Source organism: Acanthopagrus latus, chromosome 12 (genome assembly GCF_904848185.1).
Source record: "Acanthopagrus latus isolate v.2019 chromosome 12, fAcaLat1.1, whole genome shotgun sequence".
NCBI lineage: Eukaryota > Metazoa > Chordata > Actinopteri > Spariformes > Sparidae > Acanthopagrus > Acanthopagrus latus.
In genome coordinates, this window is record NC_051050.1 from 1,951,443 (window position 1) to 1,979,358 (window position 27,916).

The 27,916-nt window shown below is 43.0% G+C and overlaps 1 protein-coding gene across 2 annotated transcripts in view; it reads right to left on the reverse strand.

Moving 5' to 3' along the window:
• The window catches only part of shroom3 (shroom family member 3), a 74,397-nt gene that overhangs the window by 36,675 nt on the left and 9,806 nt on the right, over positions 1-27,916 (reverse strand). For both annotated transcript variants that reach the window (XM_037117485.1, XM_037117484.1), the window contains exons 2-3: positions 27,233-27,387; positions 5,971-6,168 (exon numbers count right to left, since the gene is read on the reverse strand). In XM_037117485.1, the coding sequence (XP_036973380.1) occupies positions 5,971-6,168; positions 27,233-27,387 (353 nt within the window). The remainder of the gene's footprint in view (positions 1-5,970; positions 6,169-27,232; positions 27,388-27,916) is intronic.

The following is a 27,916-nucleotide window of genomic DNA, read 5'->3' on the forward strand; positions in this document are numbered from 1 at the left end:
TCTAGGAGGTTTTATATACAGTAGGAGGTTATTCCAATTTTTTCCATCCAGCTGTGTTGTGTGCATTTTCCATTTGCATATTAAAGAAGAAATATTCTCATTTTTGGGGTCAGGGCTATGACTCGAAGCTTACAGCATGTTGATCCAGCAGCACATCAGCTTATCTAGCATGCGGCCATCTTGCCGTCAGCAGTATGCTACACAGTCCATCAAACACCTCATCATAGAAAACAACACAACAAGCATTTGAATATTAGACCTCAAGGGCAGATAATATATAGGTACAATGCCCATGCCTTACTTAGCCATTAACTGACTGACTGAGGCTGTATTTACAGGGACACTAGACCAGACACTAGACTGCACTTTTGTCTCTTAACTGTGAGTGTGTTTGTGTGTGTGTGTGTGTGTGTGTGTGTGTGTGTGTGTGTGTGTGTGTGTGTGTGTGTGTGTGTGTGTGTGTGTGTGTGTGTGTGTGCGTACAGGAGAGTTTGTTTGTATTGTGCTTGTGTGTGTGTGCTCTGTGCAATTACGTGATAATGTGATGCCGTTTAGGAAAAAATTATTCAACGAAAGAAACATCTGAAAAGAAAAGAGGAGAGGCAGACTGAAAGGAAAGGAAACGAAATGAAAGGAAATGAAAGAGGGAGTGGTGAGGAGATGAAACGAGGGAACAGGGAATAGAGGAGGGAGAGGAGTAAGACAGGAAAAGAAAGGAGGAGGAGAGGAAAGAGGAACAAAAAAGGATACAGGGGGGGGAAAAGGAGAAAGAGACGGTGTGTGTTTAGAAATCAGTCAGTCTATCCTCTCCAGATTACCACCCAGCCTCAGGGGGCTGTGATGGCCCTCTTCCTGTTTTTGGACCAATAAGACACAAGCGTTGCCCCTCCCCTCTAACCCCGCCTCTCTCCTCAGTGATATCTGATAACCACCCAGAGCCCAAGGGATCTGGGAGAATAGAGTCATTCTACTTGTTTATCTGACTTTATGAGACAGTGGAGTGGAGTACATTTTCGTCACTCTGGCGTTACTTCCACCTGCAAACATTTTGTTGTTAAGCAGAACACTTAAACTTTCAGTACTATTTGCTTAGTCACCTTTCCTAAGAAAAATTATATCCTCCATCTGTGATCTTTCCAGGAATCAACAACATTTTTTTCAGACTCTACAGTTTCATAGACTTTAATGAAAATCGTGGGCAACAGGTCACAAGAAAAATCAACACGAGTGAATGTGTGTAGTCACACTAGCACCCTCCTGAGGCCATCATTTTCAGTACACGTACACTTGCTGTACTTGTGAGGACCCTAACTGACATTATGCATTAATCAGCCCCTGAACAAAATCAGCTTTACCTCACCTAGGGACAGTTAGTCGGTCCCGCCATTGTCTGTCCCCCATTAACTCTGTAGTTTGAAATGTGTCCCCAAAAGTCGGTTAAATCAGAATTACATGCACAGAGTGAGTGTTTACACAAACCTGGTCTCCATATTAGGATGAAACTGGCTGTCACACAGTGTCAGTATTTATAGACTTGGTAACTACAGGCCAGACGGGTAACTACAGGCCAATAGCACTGACACCGGTGATCATGAAATGCTTTGAGAAACTGGTCCTGCATCACATCAAAGCAAGCGTGCCTCATCATTAGCGACATATCTACAAAAACATGCCTTCATTTCAAATGATAAGCATTATATTTCATATGAGCTCATCCATGCATGCTTGTGCCCTTCCAGAAATCCCATTCCCCACGCTGTCTTACTTTCATTTTTAAAAAATTGCGTCTGTCTAATTTGCCTTCGGGTGCGGGTTGGATGCGGTTTTAAGTATGGCGGGTACGGGCAGGTGCAGATTTGCAAAATAAGACCCGTGCAGGACTCTACATGCTTACAGAGCAAACGGGTCCATGGAGGATGCAATCGCCATCACAACTAACACAGCACTGATTCACCTGGAACATCCAGACAGCTACCAGACGACTTCTTAATCCATAAACGTCTGGACTCGGGCCTCTCCTCCTCCATCTGTGCCTGGGTCAAGGACTTTCTCACCAATCGACTTCAGCGAGTCAGACTTGGCCCCCACATCTCCTCCTCTATCACCCTAAGCACCGGTATGCCTCAGGGCTGCGTGCTGAGCCCAGTGCTCTACTCCCAGCACACCTACGACTGCACACCAGCCCATTTGTCAAACATCTTCATCAAATTTGCTAATGACACAACAGTTGTGGGGCTCATCTCAGGAGGAGATGAGATGGCACACAGAGATGAGATAAAGCGCCTGGCAGCTTGGTGTTCGGTGAACAACCTCTCACTGAGCACCACAAAAACCAAAGAGATCATCGCGGACTTCAGGAGGAAATGCAACGTCGTCCCGGCCCCGCTCTGCATAAATGGGGTGGAGAGGGTAGGGACCTTCAAATTCCTGGGAATCCTCATCTCTGAGGACCTCTCCTGGTCTGCCAACACTGCTACCACCATTAAGAGAGACTCTACTTCCTCACAGTGCTCAGGAGGAATGACAGAGAGAGGGAGCTGATGGTGTCTTTCTAAAAAGCTCTGCAGAGGGCATCAAAACAGCGGCCATCGGCCATCCACACACTAGACACAAAAAAGCACTAAAAATACATTCAACACCACTACATATCTTGCACACTATTAGCACAATACTTCCTTTTTATTTTCATTGATTTATATTTATATTTATTTTTTGCTAAACTTCAGATTTTCATACATATATACATATATGTATATATTCTTCATGTTTTATGTTAGGGTCTGTTGTTGAGTTTGAGTTTATACACACAACACTGTAAGAGAGTGACAGACGGCAAAAAGTATTGACCCAGGTAGCCACTGTAGATTACAAGTGATTGACTAGTGGATACTGGTGATAAGATACATGGACTCCTATCAGCATCAGAAGTGTGAGCAATGGGGTTAATGGGCTATATGCCTAAAATTGTTTTTTACCATCATGAGGAGAAAATGTTTGTGGATGATGTCAATATAAGCAAGATTTTCAATCACAAGTTTTTTCATTTGTTTCTTTTTGTAATATTCCCTTGTGAAAGTTGAAGCATGATCAACCTTTGTATGGTTGAAGCAGCTCATTATTCATATAGTGAAATTGGATCAAATTACAGGGTAATGTATTGAAACAGAGCACTGGTAGTGACAATCCTACAGACCCAACTCTACAATTCCACCCAACTCTCAAGACATTTTTTGGCATGTTATTTAATTGTTCTGGTTTCCCAGCGCCAAGCCATGTCTCAGTTAGAAGAAGACAGTCTAACTTATTGTCTAAAATGACATCGTTCATTAAAAAAGTTCTATTTAAAAGAGAGCAAACATTAAAAAGTGCCATGTTGATGGTGACAGGTGCCTTGTTGACTGGAGAGGTCGACTGTTCTGTGAGTGGTCTGAGGTTATTAAAGTTCACAAAGTGGGTATGGCGGTGTCTGATGTGCTGATGAAGTGTAATGATTACAGGGATGGGTGAAGTGTTGTTGAGACTATGACGTCCAAGTCCGGTGTTGTGGATATGGTGGTCAGAGGTGGCTGAATAGGAGCAAGGACCTGAGGGACATCAATCAGTTGTGTGCACAGCAGCTGGTGTGGGTTTGGGAATATTAGCATGCTGTACGCCGTGCGCCAGGTTGGCTGACGAGCCGCTTGCACTGGGATGAGGAGCGGGACTGCGGAGGCCCTGTGCTGGACATCCACCTGCTGAAGGGCAGCTAGCCATGAGTGGAGGGAAGGCTGTGGTGTCTGTCAATGGGGGCATGGTGTCTGTGGCCACAGTAATAGGTGGTGTCTCCTGGTGAGAGTCCCGGGCCGCCAGCTTCTGGCTCACGGACAGAGACACATACTTGTTTGAGAGCTGTAGGCTCGGGGTGGAAGGAGCCCCAGCATGAATCCCGCTCGGAGCCCTCGTCCACGGGCGGACGAGGGCTCTGGTCCAGGGGGTCCCCCTATTTGGAGTGGAGCAAGCGGGTCGCCGACCGGAGGAGGACGGCTCCCAGAGAACTGTGTGCCCGAGTGCAGAGGTGGTGTTCTGTGGTGCAACGTTAGCTAGCTAGCAGTTGACCTGTTTGTTCAGTACGGGAGTCCCTCAGGGTACGGTTCTTTCTCCCTTCCTTTTCACCCTCTACACATCAGACTTCACACATAATACTGTGAACTGCCATCTTCAAAAGTTCTCAGATCACACAACCATTGTTGGATGTGTGTGAGGGGAACAGGAATAAAGACAGTGAACTGGACTGGACAACATGGACGCCCTGTACAAGAACGACCAAAGTCACCTTCATTTGCTGAGGAGACTGGGGTCCTTTGGGGTGCAGAGGAAAATAATTTGAACATTTTATGACACTGTGGTGACATCAGTGCTCCTTTATGCAGTGGTCTGGAGGTAGCAGCACTAACAAGGACAGGAAGAGACTAAACAAACTGGTTAGGAGGGCCAGCTCTGTCCTGGACTGTCAGCTAGGGCGAGGTGATGAAATGATCTCGATCATTTTCACGCTAAAATTTTCCACAATAACAATGATAAATTTATTACATTTCTTTTCGATACAGTTGGGTTATTTTCAATACAGTTTTTCCTCTACCTTGAAAACGCCACACCAACAGCCAATAGCACAGCAGAGAAACAAGTGCACGTGGCGGATGCATGTTTCCGGCCCCTCCCACTCTCACTCTGCCAAACATCAGTCCCTCAGCTGTACGCAGAGTGGAGGGTAAATGTGGAGCAGCAGCTCAGAGATGATATGTGGTCTGGTCGCACATCCGAACCACATCAGGTCTTACAGAGCAGGAGGCTGATGAAGCTGAACTGAACAACTATCTGCAGGCTCAAGAATGTGCAGTATTCACAGAATACAGTAGCATAATCATCCTCAACATTTAACTTTTGATTTTATTTTCTTTAATCAATCATCAGTTCAGTATACTACCTCTAAAATGTTTGAGACACGTTTGAAACAAGCAATATGTTGTACATATTTATCATTGTATCTATTCCGTGTTTAACATAAAGCCATTTGGTTGGTAGGTTCTGCTGAATGTATCTTCATCTACAATAAGATGAAGGAAAAAAAAGAACAACTAGTGTCTTTAAATACAAAGTTTCCAAACTAATCAGGTCAAGGTAAAAAACTATGATGCTCACAACATATTAACATGCCCCTTATCATGGACTCTTATGATAAGAGCACAAAGATAGAAGCCTGAAATTTTAAAAAATGACTGCTGTGAAGAACTTTCCACTTTGATTCTGGCGGTCCCATGGGAACAAACGTGATAGAGCACCACTGCAGCGTGCAGGACTCTGACTAGCATGAGCATTTGTCATTTGGGCAGGTAAAAGAAAGATGTAATGTCTTTTTCATACAGTTTTGCTTTTGTTCAAATACAGTTGTTTGCTACTCGTGGTTATGTAAGATGAAGTGAAAAACGTTGTTCTGATGCTGAACTCTAATCCTACCACCGGAGTGCAGAACAGTTTCTTACCTCAGGCTGTGAGTCTCCTAAATTCATTCTCAGCAAAAGTTTATTTGTTGTTTGTAGAGTAATGTTATTTTCAGATTCAGACCCAGTGATAGGCATTAAAACAACCTATAATAACTATACAGAAAGGTCAGTTTCTTTGCTGATGTTCTTGTAGTAAGACTGTTTCACGATGGCCACATAGTCACAATCAGCAGTAGGGAGCAAATCTGAGCAGACTCCATGGTTTTCCCTTCTGTGTTCTGTTGATCTGAGTTTGAACCCAGAGTCACAGACACACAAAGGGACACAAAAAAATCCTCTGACTATAACACACACAAGTGCACACAACCACAAACATGCACAAACACATAGGAAGCAAAGATAGGACATTCTAGGTGATGACCTCAGTAAAACTGTCCCTGATTTGACATCAGTTCCTGTACTAACCCACAAATGCGTCCCTGTCTCCTACCTGTTCTTGATGCGTAATTGGACTCCCCCTGTTGAACATGGTTTGTTGTGGTGGAATGATGGTGGTTTATGTTCGGGTTGCTGTTGTGGTGTTGGTGGTGGTGACAGAGAAGCAAGAGGAGGAGGTGAAGGAGGAGGAAAAGCAGGGACGGAGGGACACCAAGTACCAAACTCCTCAATGTATCCTGGATCAAACTCCCTGAGGAGAGACAGACAATGAAAACATTAAGAAATTCCTCCTAAACCTGCAGGGTGTTTTGCATCATGTTCACTCATCTAGACTGTAATGAATGTAGAGAACTGATTCCATACCCTCACTGGTGAAATCACCAAAAAGAAATGCTTTTCTCAACAGGAATATCATCCCATACTTCATTCATTCAGTAAGTACTTCAGTTACTTCTACTTTGCCTGTTTTATAGGTGTTATGATTGGCTAATCTATAACCAACAAACCTACAGGATCACCACAGGGCTGACAAAATAAACCTGGCCAGTTTGAACAGGACTATCCACATCCCTGTTTTCTGTTTCCCATGAAGCAACATTCATAATTCTCAAAGCTGTTCACCTCAGTGGCCTTCAGAGCATGAATAATAAGCAGCAGATCAATGCTTAATTATGCTATCAACAACAGTGAAGAGGTCAAAGAGCCCACAGGGCCCTAGTACCAGAAATACTCATGTGAGTCCTTTTGTTGTGAACAAAAGAGAATTATTATCTGTTCAGGTTTGTGGCAGTGAATCACCTGTTTACCAACCCACACAGACTCTCTCACACACACACACACACACACACATACGCACGCGCGCACACACACACACACACACACACACACACACACACGTTGCAACAACAGATTGAGGGGGGCAGTGGAAACTGCGAAAAACAAGTTGAGAATGTTCACGTTAGTAATCATCAAATAAGTACAGTGAACCTGTTAGAAAACAGTTGCTTAATTTTACAACCAAAAGTTCCAGCTCAACATTATCATTCAGTAAGTCTAATATAGTATAGTTATGTTATATCACATACATAACATAATGTGATTACTTACGTACTTACTTATGTTAGTTATGTAACATAAGTACGTTTGCAAGAGAAGTTACAGAAGTAATTATTTTAATCCAAACCACAATGTTTTACTAAACATAACCAAGCAGTGTTGTAAAATTAACCTAACAAAGTTCTGGTATGTCTGTCACTGGTGGGCTACAATAGTTATGCTGATCTGGGAACAGTGATATATGTAATTTTGGGATCCACAGGCAAACGACATATTGAGTCCTTTTGGTGAGAGGATCTGTTTTTTTGTGTAGAGCTGCTGCCTGCTGCAACTGGTGAGTGTGCACCAGAAGCTGTTGCCAGATAACTAAACAATATTACTATTGTTGGTACTAGCATAAACACTTACCTGTTGTGACACTGTTAAACTTTCACGTTTTATGAAGAGCAATAGGCCTACATCCGCATGTTAGACTAAGACAAACCAGCCACACCTCGCCTCAGCTGTTCTCTGGCAAAGCTGGGCTACTTTTAAATGTTAGATACCTGTGGAAGACTGTTGTAGACCTAGTTTCATGCATATGCAGTCTTGAGTCTGGTATTTGTCCTTTAACCCTTGAGGCACCTTTAAAATGAACCTACAAGTTTTAACCTTGGGACCAAAATGTTGGGACAATAAAAGTGTAATAAAAATGTCATATAGAATTTTTTTTTGTCACTTTCACCACATCAGATCTTTTCAACAACTTCAGACCTGATCATAAATATAGAGTTTTTGTTATTTTTTGAATATTTTTTATGTTTTTATGCCCTTTTTATCATCAAGACCATATTTTTCTCAATGAGAAAAACAGAAAATTTGAATATTTACAAAAATAAAGTGCAAAGTGGAATATTTAGGATGAGGTTATTAGAGCCTTGACTAGGTCAATAATTGATAACAACACTGATTTTGATGCATTATTATTTTTGGTCTTGGTGGTCCACAGCCCCTTTGCATCTGTTGTAATCTAGGATGATCCGAGGTTTTTGTTTTCCAAATTCCTGGACCTCTGGCTCCCGGTGGCTTGAGCTCAAGACAAGAACATTGTTGCCTTTCTTCAGGACATAAGAAACAGCAGTCCTGTTGCAGGTGAATGCAAACACAGAGGAAAGCACCTCTCTGTGACTGATGTTGAGCAGCTGCAGGGGGAGCTCAGGTTGATTTGTCTCTGGTGCTGCAGTCTGGCCAGGACAGTCTGTCATCGAATGGCACTGATCTGCAAAAATCTCTTCTGGGACATTGTTGCAGCAAAAATTGCACGACCCGTCTCATTGTCAGCCAATATCAGCAGCCCCAGGTAGGCCCGCAGCCCCTCCTCACTCAAATCTATCCACTCATTTACTGACCTCCTCCCCTGCAGGTTGTGAAGTGCAGAATTAGCTGCAGGATGTCCTCAGTCAAAAAAAAAGGTCAAATGCAGTCTCAGGGCTCAGGGGTCAAGATAGGAGGGGGAAAGAATGGCAGGGACTCTTTATGTGTGGGAGACAACAGGAGTTTCCCATTTCTGGATCTCCATGGAGAAGTGTCATCCTCCGTTGCCGCCTCCTCCTCTTCTTCCTCCTCCTCCTCCTGCCCTCCAACTCCTCCATCTCTTCATCCTCTTCCTCCTCCAAGCTGAAGGACCCCTCTGTGCCTGGCAGGAATTCCTCCCCGATCCCTCCAGGCTTTCAGATGAATCCTCACTGCTGGTAACATCTAACTCAGTAACATACTGCTCACTCTCTTCAGAGGACTGCAAGTCTGCAACAGGAGCCTCCTCAAGTTTCTCTTCATGGCTGCCTGTTGGAGAAATGACCAGCCAGACAAGGCTGCACGCATCCAGCAGGAGAGGTGAAAAAACAAACAGCTCATTTGACCTTTGATTATTCAAATTTCTCTCTCTCTCTCTCTCTCTCTCTCTCTCTCTCTCTCTCTCTCTCTCTCTCTCTCACACACACACACACACACACACACACACACACTCTCTTTTATATCACTCCCATGAACCTAGACCATTTTTATGGTGTTCATTTTTTTATTGCCATGCATTTTGCAAAGTAAGAGAACCAGGCCTCCATTGAAACTTTATGTGATAAAGCTCTGCTGCCCCTGGGGGCTTGAGGGGCATCGTCAGACCTAAAACCTGTTTTGCCTGTATTTTGAAGGCAACAGTTTAGATTTATTAGGTATTCATGGGAAAAGCATTATAATATGTCAGGTTTACAGTATATCAATATATGTGGTTATAATGGGAGTCAATGTGTCCAAATTGGGCCCGAGGTGAAAGGATGTAGGTATAGATGTGAATCTCCTATTATATACACCTTACACAAGAGGGGATCATGGAATTTTAAAAGTGTTAAAACAACAACAAATCCTGCCCAAGTTTCATATAATTAGTCTTTAAACTGACCAATATACTGAGAATCAAAGAAGTCGAAAAGGCAGAGTGAACACATTTGGTACCCCAAGGTGCCTCAAGGGTTAAAGTGGCATTTGTCAGAACACACACATCCCTGCTTACTCTGACTATTTCATAAATAAAATATGTATCTTTTTCACTGAGATGCATGCGTAAATCAGAGAAGCTCAATAACAACACACGAGGTGCAGGTAGTCGAGTGGTGTATTGGACCTTGGACATAACAGTCCTATATTTACAATCTGGTACTAGTTTCATCTGCATTCTGACCCTCTCTAGAGTAGTTTCAAGTTACAAATATTCAACAGTATGACCTTCTTTAGGGTAGGCATAATTGCAGGATTGCTTTATTATCAACTGGCAACTGAGTGTAAATGTTAAGTAAAGCCTACTTAAGCCAACATAGCTGAAATTTAGCATCCTTCAGGGCGCCGTTTAGCTCAGTGGGTAGAGTGGGCATCCCATGTACAGAGGCTTTGTCCTCACTGCAGTGGCCCCAGGGTCGAGTCTTAGCCTGGGGCCCTTTGCTGTGTGTCACTCCCCCATTCTCTAATCCTGTTTCCTGTCATTTGGCATACTATCTGTGTGTGTGTGTGTGTGTGTGTGTGTGTGTGTGTGTGTGTGTGTGTGTGTGTGTGTGTGTGTGTGTGTGTGTGTGTGTGTGTGTGTCATCTTCAGCTATGTTTGTGTTGACCAAAACAGGTGTCTTGAGCCAAAAAATGATCGCGTCCTAACCCTAACCAAGTAGCTTATTTGCCCAAATCTAACCAGAGCACAACGTTGTCATAACATAAAATTATAAAATCAACACAAAGAAACCTAAAAATGTAACATATCGGTGCAGAAACGTATATTGCCAACATTTATCCAGTTTTTGGGTTGGCAATTTCTTACACTTACTCAAGCCATAATACTGTCTTTTTAAAGACACAGTTAAAGTATTAAGACTAATACATGTACGAAACATTACATTTCTACTTTTATTGATTGCCAGCTAATGGGTGTTTTATTGTGGTTAATTATACTAGGGTTGGACCAATGGGGGTTGTCTGTCTGTAGAGAGAGAGAGAGAGAGAGAGAGAGAGAGAGAGAGAGAGAGAGAGAGAGAGAGAGAGAGAGAGAGTTGGGAGTCACATTTTCTGTTGACACAAACGAATATCTAATGTGTTCACCTTTTGTTTTCTTTGATATTATCAATAAACCCATCAAACAAAGCAAGTGGATGCTGTGGTTAATCGGCGTGTCAGACACAGTGTGGATTCTCCCTGTCTCAGCCTCTCAGCAGCTAGTGGAAGTATCGATTAGCCTCCATACTATGTTACCATGGTTACAGGATCCGGGAAAACACTGATGATACATTTTAAAAAGCATTTTTAATATTAGAATTAGTATACAACGAAAAAAATGTTGTCATGGGATAAACACGGTAGTCTTTAATTAGATTCAGAGCTGTTTCCAGCCTCGAGCCCACAGAGCCATTTAAATAGAAAACTTTTTAAATAGAGAGAGGAATACAGAATGCAATACACAACTAACAAAAACACACCCACTTACATTATTAACTGGAACATTCCACTGTTGAGTATTCAGAACTTCATACAGAAAATTGAAACATTAGTCTGAACCACACACACACACACACACACACACACACACACACACACACAGTTGCACAACCAAGGCCCATTAAGATGAAACCTGTTGAGCTCGTCAGAAGAATGTGCAGCAGGCACAACACCCTGAAATCACCTGAACAGGAGGCGCAGTTTTGCCACATACCACCTTCCATCTCATTACACACACCCATACACAAACACACACACACACACACACACACACACACACCCTTTTATCTGGCACTGAGCTCACCTGAATAGTTTCAGGTAGTTACTACCTAGGTAGTGACCAGAAGCATTCAGCCAGAGGAAAGTCTGAATGAGACTTCTAACCTTCGATCATGCGTCCAAACTTGGTCTAAACAGTGAGGTACTTTAAATTCTAGTGATCCAAAAGTTTCTCAGGTTGATACCATTGAACCACCATTGAATGTTATGTAGGATTTCGGTCTAATACACAAAAAAAATTCCAACGATAGGAGTGAAAGATTTGTCCCCACACAGTCATCATTTGAACATCTCTGTGTCAGCACAATGTCACATAGACACACGCATTGACAGTTGCCGGGGAAATGGTTTTGTGGCACTTCATTCCTGTAATGACTTCTTCCTCTCCTTTTTGGAGCACAGAAACTCAAACATTCATTAAGCTCGATTACGTCAACCGACAACAAAGGAGCACAAAGACAGAGAGTCAGTAGAGATGAATGGAACAGGACAAAGAGAGAGAGAGTGAGACAGAGGGGAACACCAACAGACAGCTACACAGCTGTGATTAAAACTTGTTACAAAACAAATGTTCATTTATGATTTTAAACCTTTTTTATCACATTAAAGTAACTAGTTATCTGACAGATAATCTTAAATTATCATACAAACACAACAGATGGAAACAGACAAACTGATATATTGTAGCTGATGTCAGCAGAGTTAGCTTCAACACTCATAACATCAGAAACTGAACATTTTGGGGGTCAAAGGTTAAAGGTCATAGAGAATGGTATCATAATGATTTCTATTATTATAACTAACAACCTTCATCTCATGCACGCACTGACACACACTGCTGATAACTGTGCTGGTATGTGGCATGACAGCCATGACTCATCTCCTGCTCTAGTCTCAGTTCAGCTCTTTAACTCTCTCACCTCCTTGCAGTCTGATACACTGCTTTCATTCATATTTGAAAAGTCAACTAAATAATAATAATAATAATAATAATAATAATAATAATAATAATAATAATAATAATAATAATAATAGCCACCATAGGCTGCAGGTCCAACTGGACTGAGTAAGGTTGCATCAGCAAAACCCCTGAATGTATTGAATGGAGGAAGGGTCTGCTTTATTGCATATCGTTTCATCAAAGGTTATAGCATATAGCACATATGAACATGTTTTTGGAGCCATAAAGTGAATCATATTACTGTACACAAATGCTGGTGTTAATAATGACATTTTCTACAAAAATGTATAAATATCATTGTATAATGTTTAAATATCATTATCATTCGTAGGTTGAAAATGGCTACAAGGTGAATACAAAGTGAATTTACTGTCATTTTTATAGCACAGGGTTTTAAAAAAAAAACACAACTGTGTTTGAGAACTTGGTGCTACAGTTTTCAGAAAATAGAATGTGGATGATGAATTGAGGACTCTCACAGCCTAAGAAATGAAACTGCTCTTCATTCAGGTGTCAGCAGAGTGAACAGACTATGGCTGGTGACTATGGTGATGCTCCAGCGCTGATCCGCCTCTGGAGGTAGTATCAGAGAGTATCAGTGAACCGAATCAGTGTGAATGGATAAGCTGGCGTCTTGTATCAAGTGCGTGTCGATCGGACAGTCTGATAACTACACAGGTCCTCCAGGATCTAAATCACAACACATTATAACTACATGTATATGATTATAAACAGTCAGCAGGTTCATGTTTAGTTTAACAGGAGGACACCGGGGGAAACACTTTGAAAAAAACCACATATGTCATCATCATGATGTGTACTGTCACACCTCTGCGCCTACTCGCTATGTGAATTACACAGCGGTTCATCTTTACGCTGGAGTTGCCTGGTTCTGTGCGAACAAACAATGGCGGAGAATGGGTGAAATGCCACTGCGGCGATAATGCGGTGTCTCTGTGCGAAAGGAGCTATAGACATTGAAGCACAGCTAGCTCGCTCTGACTACTGGCTGGTCCTGCTTCACTGAGCAGAGGTCAGTCTGTCAGTCAAGTTATTCTGGCCAGTGTCTCCTTATATCTGAGTCACACAACACGTACGCTGCCACAAGGCCAAGACCCCTACAGTGGTTGTCCTGTGAAGTCCAGGGAGGTGTGCTAACCAAATATAAAGGATCGTGCTATGAATGTCAGAAAAGACTGAATTATCTTGCGTAATAATTAATGTCTGTAGTTTTTGCCAAATCATTGCCAGAACACAGGGACTAGGTAAAAAGGGACAGGTTTTTTTTTCTTCTTCTGAGCAGTTTTGCATCCTTTCTGATTTCCACAAACAAACCAATGAAGGCAAGGAGAACACAGCTGCTCAACAAAACACTGACTGATTGTAGAGTCTAGCTGTACTAAGGACAATGATGGAACTTCGAGATATTTCATTGAAAACCACATTTTTTGTAAAATTATGTAGAATTCATCATCAGCCTTTAAATATACACTACATTATGGTGGTGACATTGATATGGATGAATCAACTCTCACTGTAAAACCTCCAGATGCTGCATGTCAGCTCTTAGACTCATGACTGAGGAATTCCCATGTAAGAAGTGTAAGAAAACAAATACATGGGCTCAGTACATGGACCAGTACCCACCCACCACAGCTGCGTGATACCTCACTTTCTCTTGTGTCTGAAAAATTCCCATTAAATCATCCTTAATTCAACAAGAAGGGCATATGTATGTGAGTAAGTTTATAACTAGTTGCATGACATAGGTGTATTTATGTTAAGCCACACACTGGTGAAGACACTTCTTTAAATACGAATAAGGTCAATTGTTACTCTTTGTATTTTGGTTTATATCCACACTTGCAGGATGGATTTTCTTCGTTTTCTGTTGATTGCTTGGTCCACCATTTTCGTCCAGACTGAAATATCTCAACGAGTATTGAACTGATTGCCTTGGAATGTTTGCATGGACAAGATCCCCAGATGATGAATTCTATATATTTTTACAAAATTTGTGGTTTTAAATGAAATATCTCAAAAGCTATAGGACACTTTGCTGTGAAATATGGTATGAAATGTTAGCATGCTAACACACTAAACTAAGGTGATGAAATGGTAAACTTTACTGCAGTTTCAAGTCTTGATTAAACCATAAAAGTTTAACATTTGGGTGACTCTTTCAGACACTGTCAACATTCGGCAGACAACTCAACCAAATAAAGAATTTATGAAATACACATTTAACCCTTCAACCTCTTCATCTCTCTCTCCTGACTCATCCTCTGTTTATTTTTTTAAATAAAAAGTCTAAGTATACTACTGAGTCATTTACTATTATTACTATAATTTGAGCTGATATTTTAATGCCATGTTTAGTCACATTATTACTTATCCATCCACACATCCAAATAATATTATTGATGGATAATTCATACTGTGACTGAACATGGCCTTAAAATATTCTGATTCATTGCATGTCCTTTCATTTTTTAGCCTAGGCTACATTTACAGTAGATTACAGGTCAGCTTTCCTCCTCTTTGCCTGATTGTCCTCTGCCTTTCTTGCTGCAACAAATGATAACTTGGATTGATGCAGCCTCTTACCACTATGTTGCATCTTTGCTCTGATTCATTCAATTGCTGTTCTAGAAATAGACCTGCAGTCATGTCGTGACTATGTTAACTTTCGGTTTTAATGAGTCAAATATATGGACCTCTGTGTCATCTGAGATCGCGCTGATGTCATGATAATTAGGTGGGTTTATGTATTTGGTTTTTCGGCTTTATGTTTACATTCTTACTCGCTGAAATATAAGGGGGAAAATGAAAATGAAGCTAAACTTCAGGAAAATAATTCAGAGGACATGACCTCGGTGTCCTTAATGGTGGCTACGACCCTGGCTGTAAGTTATTTCAATGTGTTTTGTGTCATCTCAATGTAGAATCTGTGGTTGGGGAACACAGCACAACACAGACACCATCTTGGACACTGGTGGTTGGTGCAGAGTGAGCTATCTCAAAAACGAGATAATCCTAAACTTGACTGTATCCCCCCATGTCTATTCCTCCTGCACTCTCCTCAGAGCAAACTTTATGATTGTAGCTACTGGTATCACAGATTTAATATTAGTGGTATTTTGTTTGTTCTTCAGGCTGGAGTGGGAACTAGAAGTGAGTTAATACCTACTGCTCTGACATGCAATACATTCATTATCAAAAACACTTGAAGCAGGCACAACCTGTATGTAGTTTTTTTGTGTATATGAGAAAACAACAACTCTGGACGTGTAAGATAACACCAGTGAAGTGCAGACTGCTGCTTACTTGGGATTAGAGGACAAAACACACACACGAAGCAGCTGCAAGGTGCAAGGCAAGGAGTAATATAGGTAATGAACAGACACACACACAAACACACACACACACACACACACACACACAACACAAGGAGCATTGTAAATACTTACACACAAATTATGCTTTTACACGAAGGTTTGACTCATATTCAATCGCAAAAAAAGCCTTGATTGCTTTTTGGCGAGAGTTTCACTTTAATTTGCAGGTAAAAAATTAACTTAAGTGTTATCATAACACAAACATTCACTGTGCGCAATTTAAACACTCTTGGTCCACAAACATACACATTGAACACAATCTTACTCATAAGGAAAGCCTCAGCTGCAGGGGCGGTTCTGGGGGGGGCAACAGGGGACAGTGCCCCTGTAACTCTGAGTCCAGGCCCCCCTGTGCCCCCCCCCCCCCCCCCCCCCCCCCCCCGACAGGGATTCTGCATCAATAATACAATGACAGTTTTCCTGTGATGGTTTTGTACTGAAGGGAAAGGTGGAAATAAAGAGTCTCAGCAGTTTTCTACCCAATCAAAATTGCTGAAATTGTGATAACTGTATAGTCCCATCATCCCTTATTTAAATGAGGTATTTGTCTTTTTTTCACAGGTTGTATTTGCCCCCCCCACAAAAAGCTGGCCCAACATGGCCCCCCTATTAAAACGGGTCTAGAACTGCCACTGCTCAGGTGTCAGGTCAGGTATAAATTAAACTATGGCACCAGGGAAAACCTTAACACACTCTCTCCACACATGCTCAGTTGGGAACACCAGCCAGCCACTCCTACATACTTGCACCATAAGAAAGTTCATTAATAAAAAACCCTAACCCATTAATAAATAACCCTAACCCTTTAGAGTGTTCAGTCTGGCTGCCTTTGCTAACCACCTAGCAGGTGGTTTCATTTCTACATCAGGTGCCACTACATGATGAGCACAATAATGGACCTCCTCCTCAAGCAGAAGTTTCTGATGCCCCCTCCACCACCACAGCAGCCTGACGGACCTCAGTTTGGCATCACATCAAAACTCCAGTCCCCGACATATATCTGTGAAGACACACTGCTCACTATGATACTACATCAGCTGATTTGTCCACAGGGCTTTCAAGGAAGAATTCAACACTTTGGAGATACTTTCATTCAATGTCATTCAAAGTGTGAGATCAGTCAATCAATATCAATCAAGTAGGCTGCAGAGCTAGAATCAGGAAATAAAACCATCCACTTTTTTAGTAAGGGTGTCACGATTTCGATCTTAAAATTAAGTCACAATCTCGAACTTCAAATTAAAAAATGGAATCGTTGATGCTGCCACGCCTCCATGTCACGTCCAGTCGGCTTGCCATGCAAAAAAAACCACACATTTTGAAGTGCTGTGAGTCAACCTGCTCTAACTTAGCTACTAGCTAAGCCAGTAGCTATTAGCTACAGCCAGCCAAACGATAGCATGGTGTTACACCATTCCTGTTCAGCTCCCGGACTGTGGTCGGGAAGCACAGGGGAGATGATTTCCTCCAGGGCCCAAGTTTGTGTTTTACCTTCAGGATGAACCACTTTCACGTGTTAAGCTGGTCGGGAAAATAACACCAGGGAAGCTTTGCTGTGTTGTGGAGACCCATCGACAGAACTTGAACCCCCTCCTCTTTCACTGAAGTCGTTAATAAATGTTTTAAATTTTACAATGCAGTGTGGTACATTGCGAACAATGGTCAGATATTATATTGCATAAAAGTGTAGTCTAAAAATGGCATAGCAACCTGTGCTTTACAAAAAAAATTAAAAATTGAGAATCGAATCGAACGGTGACCTTAGAATCGAAAATGTAATCGAATCGAGGCTTTGGTGAATCGTGACACCCCTATTTTTTAGTACGGCTTATCAGTTCATAAACTATAGTTTTGGTCTCCTCTGCCTCTCTTCTGGTCTTCAGCTGCTCCTTTCAGGGTCGCTCCCTCTACTGAAATGTCTCAGACAGGCGCCTGCAACCAGGCTGGCCTGCCACAGCTCCACCACTGGGCCTGTCCGCTCTATCGAACTAGACTCTGCAGCTGTAACAGTCAGTCAAAGCCGTTTGTTTATCGGGGCAACGACAGCTCATAGTCTGCTGCATCAGCTACTCCACTGGCTGTTTTTTTTAAACAACCACCGGGAAAACACAAGCACATTGGATTGACACCAGGCAGCCAATAAACATACAGTTAGGAGATAGTAACGTGTACTGTCAGTTATGCTGAGATTCTTGTGGCACTGGTAGTCCACTGGAAAATACAATCCAGAACCTCAAAATCTACCAGCTCAAAACAGCAGCCTCAATACATGCACTTGGTTCATTGATGAAGCTAAATAGATTCATCTCAAAGGACTTTCTTAACTAAATTTGAATTGCACCTGAAGTTGCAGTTGCAGTTGCTCCAGCTGCAGTATGTTAGACAGAGAAGCCCTGCCGAGAATTGATGGAGGAACTGAGAGGGTCATCTGAGATTCCCTCCCACAAACAGACTAACCAACAGCTTCCTTCCACAAGGATTAGGTTAGTAATTTTATAGGTAATGAAGGAAAAATATTTGGGAAATTTCCAAACAGACACTTGTTATTGTTAACAAACTACATTCCTTGGCACTGGAGCTTTTAAATGTTTTGACTCAGCTTTGCCCGACAGCCTGAGATGGGAATGACCTGCTGTTGCCTTGCCTTAAAAAGCACTGTCCCACAATTCAGCTCAAGGACCCAGTAGAAGTACACTAGAAGCTCACTCTCAAACGTTATTCTGATATCTTGACTGAATCAAATAATTATTATATTTCACTTTTAATTGTATTGGTTATTGGTTAACAATGTGTATTATTTCTGTTATCATCTGGATAACTGGACATTGCATTTTCAGGGAAAATAAAAGGATCAGCCTGTATTATTACAATTCAGGTCTTGTTTATGTGGTTCTGTCAACCATTTCAAGAACAACACACTTGAAAGAACTGCCAAGGACTGAGATGTGGAAACATGATGACACCTCTAAAAAGGTTTGATTGGTTAAAAACAAAAGAAAACAACAGAAAAATGAAATAAAACAAAATGAAATGATTTATGCAGTTTGCACACCACTCATCTTTACTTAAGACTGATTCAAACTACAGAGTGATTTCTTCTCAGTCCATGTAACAACACACAAAAACATAGGCCTATTAAAATAACACACCACTGAAACTGAAGACTTCAAACACACACACACACACACACACACACACACACACACACACACACTGCTTTGTTTTCTGGAGGAGACAGTCAGATGTACAGAAGGTGCGGTGTGGTGAGGCAGATCTGACAGGTGTGTTTGTTGTCGACATCACACACACTCTTTGTTTAACTGACACAGAGAATGGAGGACACAAAAACGCAAAGTTGACCAACTACAAAACCAGAGAGCACCTGCCTCAGATAATATGTCGCCTTACACACACTCTATACACCTGCCAAAGTCACACACATGCACAAACACACACACAGACTTTGTTCTTGTGTGGCTATAACCATCAGTTCAATTCAATAAATTGGTAATGTTGCTGAGAGGGTATTACTATGCAGCTGCAGCTGATGGAGAAGTGTGGGGAAAATAGAATGAAAAGCAAGACTGTCACACCGCGGTGAGGGATGTCCTGTCTTGGGGTTTTGTCTGACAAACTTCCTGTTTTATGTTGAAAATTAACTCTCCTCTCGTTTCAGGTTACTTGCCCTCCTGTGTCACCAGTCTGATGTCGCCCCTGATTCCCTGATTGTTTCCACCTGTGTCCTCCCTCCTCATGTGTATATAGTCCTTGACTTCCCCTGCCTTGTTGCCAGAGTACTTTGTCATGTTGAGCACCTCCAGCCTAATTCACAGCCTTTGTCAAGAATCACGAATCTGTTGCCAAGTTTGTATTTTCATGTTTTTTGTAATTCCTCTGAAGAAGAGTGACCTTATTTTGATAACGTGTTTGGTTAGTTTTGAAGATAGTTTTGTTTCATAGTCTTTTCTTCCTCCTTTTGGAGCGTTCTTTGTTCCTTAATATTTTCCTCAGCTCAGTGCAGCATAGTTTAAATGTTCAGCCTTTTTGTTTTTTCCTCCTTGTGAGTGATCTTTTGTGTTAATTTTCATAACCTATTTATTGTTCTTAGATCAGTGTAGAATTTGTTGTTGCGATGTTCTGTTCTCTGATTTCTCAGTGTTTTGCCCTAGCCTATTCAGGCGAGTCTAGATTTTCACAGCCAGTTGTTTTGTCACCCATTCTGAAGAGAATTCTCAAAACATTCAAAATAAAAGCCTGTCAACACCATTCTCTGACTGAATCTGAGTCCTCCATTTACCCAGGCCTGACAAAGACAAAGAAATTGGTCCAAAAAATACATAAACATAAACAGCCATGCAGTCAAAAGTGACATGCCATTATTTTATCAAAAGTCAAAGGAACACGCCTGTGGACACAAAAACTGAAAGAGAGAAGTCAACTATAACAAGAACTACATCTACAAAAACATCCCTTTCATGCATATTACTTTTCAGCAAGCTAGAATTTAGCAGAGCATCAAATTTTATAGAAACAGACCTGAGAGCAGACAAGTTCTCATGGTTCCCCATCAGGTTCCTGCATGAAGCTGATCAGACCAAAAACAAAACACATGCCACTGCTCTCTGCTCACTCAATTCTCACGCCTTCGCTCACGCCTTTGCCATGCCCTTCTAATGCCATGTGTGCCTCTACACCTGTCCTACAGTGTCTGTGTGTGTCTAAAGTCTAAAGTCATGCATTGTGTCATGCCTCTTATGTGTCTTCCAGTGAATAAAAGCTGCAGTAGAAACAGCAGCCATGCTAGTGGTCACACCCTAAACCCAAATACTTGGCTTTGTACAGGGCAGGGCATCAACCTGAATACTAAAAGAGAAGCTACAGTTGTGTTCAAAATAATAGCAGTGTTGTTAAAAATGTGGGTAAAGCTCAAAATCCTTCAAATATTTTTATTTCCATTCACTGGGAACACTGCACATTATATTTTACATGAACGCATCAAGAAAAAAGTAGCAATATTTGAATTAATTTACAGAAAATGAAGAAAAAGTGGTTGTTGGCTGTTCAAAAAAATAGCAGTGTCTGAATTTTTCACAACAAACTCATGTTTACTCAATGAACTGAAACAACATTAAGATTTAGCATTCCTGTGATTAACAAAACTAATATTTAGTTGCATAACCACCGTTTTTGAGAACTGCTTCGCATCTGTGTTGCATGGAGTCAACCAACTTCTGACACCTGGAAACAGGTACTCCATCCCAGGATGATTTGACAACCTTCCACAATTCCTCTGCATTTCTTGGTTTTGCCTCAGAAACAGCATTTTTGATGTCACACCACAAGTTCTCTATTGGATTAAGGTCTGGGGATTGGGCTGGCCACTCCATAACCTTGATTTTGTTGGTCTGGAACCAAGATGCTGCTCGCTTACTGGTGTGTTTGGGGTCATTGTCTTGTTGAAACACCCATTTCAAGGGCATTTCCTCTTCAGCGTAAGGCAGCATGACCTCTTCAAGTATTTTGATGTAAGCAAATTGATCCATGATCCCTGGTATGCGATAAATAGACCCGACACCACGGTAAGAGAAACAGCCCCATGTCATGATGCTTGCACCACCGTGCTTCACGGTCTTCAGAGTGTACTGAGGCTTGAATTCAGTGTTTGGGGGTCTTCTCACAAACTGTCTGCGGCCCTTGGACCCAAAAAGAACAATCTTGCTTTCATCAGTCCACAAAATGTTTCTCCATTTCTCTTTAGACCAGTCGATATGGTCTTTGGCAAATTGTATCCTCTTCATCACATGTCTTTTTTTTAACAATGGGACTTTGTGGGGGCTTCTTGCTGATAGATTAGCCTCACACAGACGTCTTCTAATCGTCACAGTACTCACAGGTAACCTCAGTTCATCTCTGATCTCCCTGGAGCTGATCATTGGCCGAGTCTTTGCCATTCTGGCTATTGTTCGATCCATTCGAATAGTCGTCTTCCTCTTTCTTCCACGACTCTCTGGTTTGGCTTTCCATTTCAATGCATTGCAGATCATTTTAGCTGAGCAGCCCATAATTTTTTGCACTTCTTTGTATGTTTTCCCATCTTGGATCAACGTTTTAATTAAAGTACGCTGTTCTTCTGAACAGTGTCTGGCACGACCCATCTTTCTCAGGTTCTCAGAGAAAATTGCATGTAAAACATGTGCTGGCTTCGTCTTTAAATAGGGGACACCTGAATGACACCTGTTTCCTCACATAACGACTGATCACAGTGATTGAGCTCCACACTGCTATTTTTTTGAACACACCCCTTTCACTTAATTATTCGACAACACAGACTCAGGAGCATTCATATCATGAATGTTGGGTCTGTTGGGTTTCTCTGACTCTACTACACCGACTGGTAAATTATTTGCGATGTAATATTAAGATTTCTACCAAAAACACTGATTAATCTGGTTAGTCATGTTGGACTGCTATTATTTTGAACACAACTGTATGTGACACAACACAATGAGTGGCAGGTATATTAGAGGTGTCTTCGTCTTCACCTTCTTTACACCCAAAAAGTCTACTGCCATATGGGTATGCGACCCACAGAATATGCGCAACAGAGTTTCTCACGCTGGACCCACCTGTGAATTCCTGTTCTGCCTGTAGATTGTGATGACATCAGACTTTTTAAATCACCTTTTGCATCTTAAGGAAACATTTTTAAATATGAAATCTACATGGTCTTAAAATTAATTAAAGAAAGGGTCATGGTTGTTTACATTTCATGTCTTGTGAACAGTTTTACAGACATCACCTTTATAATGGTGCTCATATGGGGAAAGTGCTTTCTGGGCCAAAGGGGAATTTTTTGTTGCAATACCGTGGTCACTGGAAAAAAAATGGACACAAGGCAGTGAAGTGCCCTCATAGCCAGGTCTATAGGACATTCAACTAAATAAAAGAGGCTTAAACCCAGTCCTGTGTGCGTGGTCTGTGCGAGCAGAACTCACGGAAGCTTGGAAATTGCTACATTGGTGACCAACAGGTCTCCATGGGCCAGGACACAGGAATGACGGAGCCGCAGCATCCTCAGCCCGTGACGGCACTGGGCCAATGCTCGGGGAGATCGCTGCGATGCACCGAGAGCAGGCAGAGTTAAACTGCCGGCAGTTAGAGGCACTCCATGCGTAGACGGAGGCGCAGACCTAGCTGATACAATCGCTGCTGGCTTGGTCAGGGGCAGGTTCAACACCCCCCCCACTTGCTCTCGGACATTGCGCTCCATAAGCTGGCAGAGAAGGCCGATCCCCAGATCTTTCTGAATATGTTTGAATCGAAAGCGGTGGCATGCAGCTGGCCGGCGGTGGAGTGGGCTGTGCGGTTGCTCCCTTTACTGTCAGGGGAGGCTCAGTCAGCAGCCCTCGGCCTGCCGGCCTCCGCTCAGGGGAGCTTCCAGGCAGTGAAGAAAGCCGTCGTGGACCGGATGGGCTTCTCCCCTGAGGATCACTGTCGTCAGTTCTGGACAATCCAGCTAGGCTGACCGTTCACATTTGTGCAGCAGTTGAAGGATTCTGCGACCAGGTGGCTGCAGCTGAGGGAGATGGCATCAGAGGAGAGGATGCTCGAGCAAGTCATGCTTGAGCAGTTCGTGGAGGGCCTCCAGACAGGGACTTCGGGGTGGGTGCAGTGCCACCGACAGCCAGACCTGGCAGCTGCAGTTTTCCCTGAGAAGGATCACCAGGCGGTCCACCACTAGGGTCAGCTGCTGGAGGGTCAGCCTCTGGCTCCAAGTTGCCCGACTCCATCGGCCCACCAGAGAGCCGTCCCGCTGCCTGTAGCCCCAGGGCTACACCACGCACTCACCCAGCTCTCCCCTTCACACTGCTCCAATCCTCCCTATGCTCCCTCTCCATCCCAGTTTCCAGTCGCTGCAGGTGCTGCTCTCAACCCGCAGGGGGTTCCTCAAGCGCCAGGGCAGGAGTGCTGCAGGTGCGGGCAGCCGGGAGTGCCCCCTCACGGAGGCAGGCCAGCTGGTCCGGGTCGCTGGCGCTCCTACACCCTCCCCAAGTCCAGGGTGGACATACAGTGTTCCGATAAGGATTCAGTGGGGTATACATCAGGCAATGGTGGATTTGGGCCATAATCCATCTGAACCTAGTTTGACTCAGGGCTTTGGTGGAGGCATCCTCGGTGGATATAAGGTGTGTGCATGGGGATATTCACTGCTACCCTGGGGTGCCAGTGGAAATTAGACATGGGGGAAAAAAGCATAGTGTTAAGGCTGTGGTTAGCTCCCGCCTGGTGCACCCCTTGTTGAGCACGGACTGGCCTGGGTTTCATAAATTAGTGGGGCAATGTGTGGGGGTGTATTCATGACCAGTAGGGACACGGGATATGTGTGTGGTGCTCTGTGGTGACACAAGGTTGTCCAATGCTGCAGACAGGGAGGAGGAATCAGCAGTGCCTTCGTAGGAGGCTCTATGGAAGATTTTCCTCTCGAACAGTCTCGTGATGATACTCTACGCTTTGCCTTGAACCAAGTGATACAAATTGATGGTCATTTGGTGTGCCCTGACACCGCGCAGGCATATCCACACTTTACATTGCCGCGGCACTCAAACAGGAAAGGAAATGACCCAGTTGCTGGTACCTAAAAGCCACGAGAAGCTGTTTTCCAGGTGGCTCATTATAACCCAATGGCTGGGCACATGGGGGGCGACAAAACACTTGACTGGATAACAGCCCGATTCTACTGGCCCAGCATTCGGGGAGATGTACACCACTGGTGTGCTTCTTCAGCTTCAGCTGGTTAACCAGCCGGCCATCCCAAGCGCACCTTTGCGCCCATTACCACTCATGGAGGTCCAGTTTGAACGGATTTGTATGGACCTCATCAGGCCATTTCACCGGTGCGCACGGGGGTATCATTTTGTGTTAGTCCTCTTGGACTACACAACACGATATCCCAAAGCAGTGCCCCTGCACACTATCTCTCCAAGGAGCGTGGCACAGGCGCTGTTTCAGGTCATCTCCTGAGTGGGGATCCTGAAAGAGATCCTAACTGACCAGGGCACCTCGTTTATGTCACGTACACTACAGGAACTTTATGGGTTATAGGGCATCAAGTCAGTTCGAACCAGCGTATATCCCCTGCAGACCAACGGGCTCTTCAAGCGTCTGAATAAAACTTTTAAGTCCATGATCCATAAGTTTGTGCACGAGGATGGCTTACAATTACTCTGTTATGTTGATGGTTGATATTGAGACACCGCAGTTGTGCACAAAGGACAAGCAAGGACAGTTTTGACATTTGAGAAAAATGAGCATGTGAAACAATAAAATATTGTAATGATCAGAGGAGTCTCCTTTGCCGATGCAGAGCTCTGAAGGCGCAAAGACTCATGGGAGTGAATGTTTAGCGTTTATCCAACTGTTGTTGCTATGTGCATTGATTTGATGCTTTGTGTACATGTCTGATTGTTGCTGTCTGCCCTTGTTTTGCTCTGAAGATGTTTGATTTTGAATTGTCAAAAAGGTTGAGTTTGCAGAGTGCACCATGACCGAGAATGAGAAGACGGATGATTATGTTCATCAATTGTTAAGCGTAAATATGTGGGCAGAATATTTGAATCTGCATGTTATTATATAATTTGCACAGAACCCGTGTGGAGTTTAATGATCTCTTTGGTGTGCAGATTTTCTTCAACTGGAGCTTGCCACAAAGCAGTGATTTAAGGCATGTAATTTGATTGATGTGGTTGATTGATGGCAGGTCATGGCACATGCTAATTTTCAGAAGTATTATCCCGGGGTTGGGATGGGAATTTCTGGCAGGCTGGATTTGGCCCGTGGACTGCCAGTTGACATTGACTGTCCTAGACCTTAGAGCAAAACTCCACACTAGGGGTGGGTAAACATGTTGGTTCATCAATGCATTGCATATATTATTTCCAAATTCAATACTGATTCATAAAATCCTCTGAATCGATTCTGGCAAGCAGTTGCTCGCGACCACCTGCTGTTCCTCACTGGACACCACTCAGTCCCCGCCTCCAGCAGCAGGAAGCACCTTGCCAGCTACCTCACTCGAGGGTCGGAGGGTGATGCGCCGCGGAAACACCGTCGGAGCTGCGGAGGCAGGTAGCCAATGTCTGACGCACCATTCTTTCAGAGACTCTAAACTCCCGGTCCCGCCCTCTCGCTCCCTTGGAGAAGTAGGTTCACCCGGATGGCTCACCGGCCTAAGCCTGACGGTGGAAGAATGTGGAGGTGAGCGTGGTCAGGCCAGGTTGTGGGAGAGAGAGAGGGAGATGGACAGCGCTCAGGAGAGCAGAGCCAGATTAGTGATTGACAGAGCTGGCACCCAGTTACTAATCACTCACTCCCTTTAAATGCTGTAGCATGCTGGACCTCAGGTGGAGGCAAGAGAGGCTTCCAGAGAGGAGGACGAGAGCAGGATAGGAGCAGGAGAGCACGAGCCGCGTTTGAGTCCCGTTCGAGTCCCATTCGAGTCCCGGGTCTGCACGAGTGCGGTGGGCTTAAAGCAAATAAAAGAGGCTTAAACCCAGTCCTGTGTGCATGGTCTGTGTGAGCAGAACTCACAGTAGCTTGGAAAGTGCTACACTCATATCTAGGTGCGAAATTCAGCTTTGTCAGGGTGACAGGCCCTCCTCTGACCAGATAGTCAAAACTCTAGTGCCTTCCTTGGTCCTTCTCTCTTACACTAAGCCCTCTACTCCTTCGCCTTCTCGGTACCCCAAGGTGATCTAATGTAAACTGGATCATATTATTGATCATTATTTATCATTATCCCTGATAATGATGAATTACTATTGATAGCCAAATTTAGCCTAAAAATCCCTTTTCATGTTGCATAAACACTACTTACTTCGCCTCATGTAATGCAAGGCCTAACAACCCAATGCGACCATCTTCACAAACTAGTCAAATTCTGTCCATTTCTGTCTGGGAACCCATAATTTAATCTCTGATGTATCTGATTTCATAGTTTTAGAATTTTATACCTGCCATGAAAAGCTAGCAGGCTAGCCAACATCAAGCTAACCTCACTGTTGTGAACTCTATATCCTGCCATTCAACCCACGCCCCTGTGGGTCAAACCAAAGAACAGTCACTGAAACTGAAACAATGCTGACATCGAGCACATTGTATGGTGGGATTGTAGGGAAATGGACACTTTTTTTTTCTACTATAATAATAAACATAAATACTGAGTTATTTCATCACAGTTTGTTTGCTGACATTTGCTAGCTATAATTTGCTAACGTTAATCATGTTAACCAGTCAGAGCTGTTTAACATTAGCTTACTAATGAAGAAAAAATGCCATGGAATTTCAATTGAAATTCAGTAGATAGAGTAGATGTGGCACTGTAGCTTGACTGTTTTACTTTCTGCATGTGAAGTCACCCTACAGTCACACAAGTGCAGAGGACCCTGCAAATTCTGTGAGGGGATCAGCTGGGATCAACATTTTATTGACTTGATGATTAATCAGTGATACTTGACAGATAAAAATAATGGTTTTGGGTTTCAGTTTTAGGCCCATGCAGAAGTAAAACACACACACACACACACAGACAGACAAACACACACAGAGCGCAGTACCTGCGGATGGTGAGCTGCAGAGTTTTGTATGATCCTTTGACAAGAGCGATGGCCTCCTGTCTGTATCCACTCAGCTCCACATCGTTAATGATGATTATCTCATCCCCCACCAGCAAAGGTTGCTCCAATCTGTCTGCCTTACCACCCTCCTCCACCTGCACAGACACAAATACATGTGAGGCCAAATATACTAACAAACTAACTCGCTTGTGTAACTTAATTTTCTCTTTCTTTCTTTTTGTCATTCACCTTACAGTTTACAGTACAAAATATCATTGCAGATGGCACAACATAGTGCAGGATAAAAAACAGCAGCATTTATTTACATAAAAATGAATAAATAAAAAATTTAAACATATATATTTTATATGTGTATTTTTTTTATCATTTCACAATCAAGTGAATCAGTCCTGAGTGGGTGTATGTGGTTGTGTAAGGGAGGGTGGAGGGATTGTTATTTTGTGTTAAACAGTCTTATGGCATGTGGGGTGAAGGTGTTATGGAACCTGACTGTTCTGCTACCAAGGCAATCTCTATTCATATTCCTCTATTGTTAAATTTCAATATTTAATGTCACGTGTACATGCCTGGCAAACTGGGTTGTTACAGTACCCGCAGTAGTGTAACTGTGTTTAGTATACCATTCTAATTACAGGTTGCGCATCGACTATGTGTCAGCCAAGT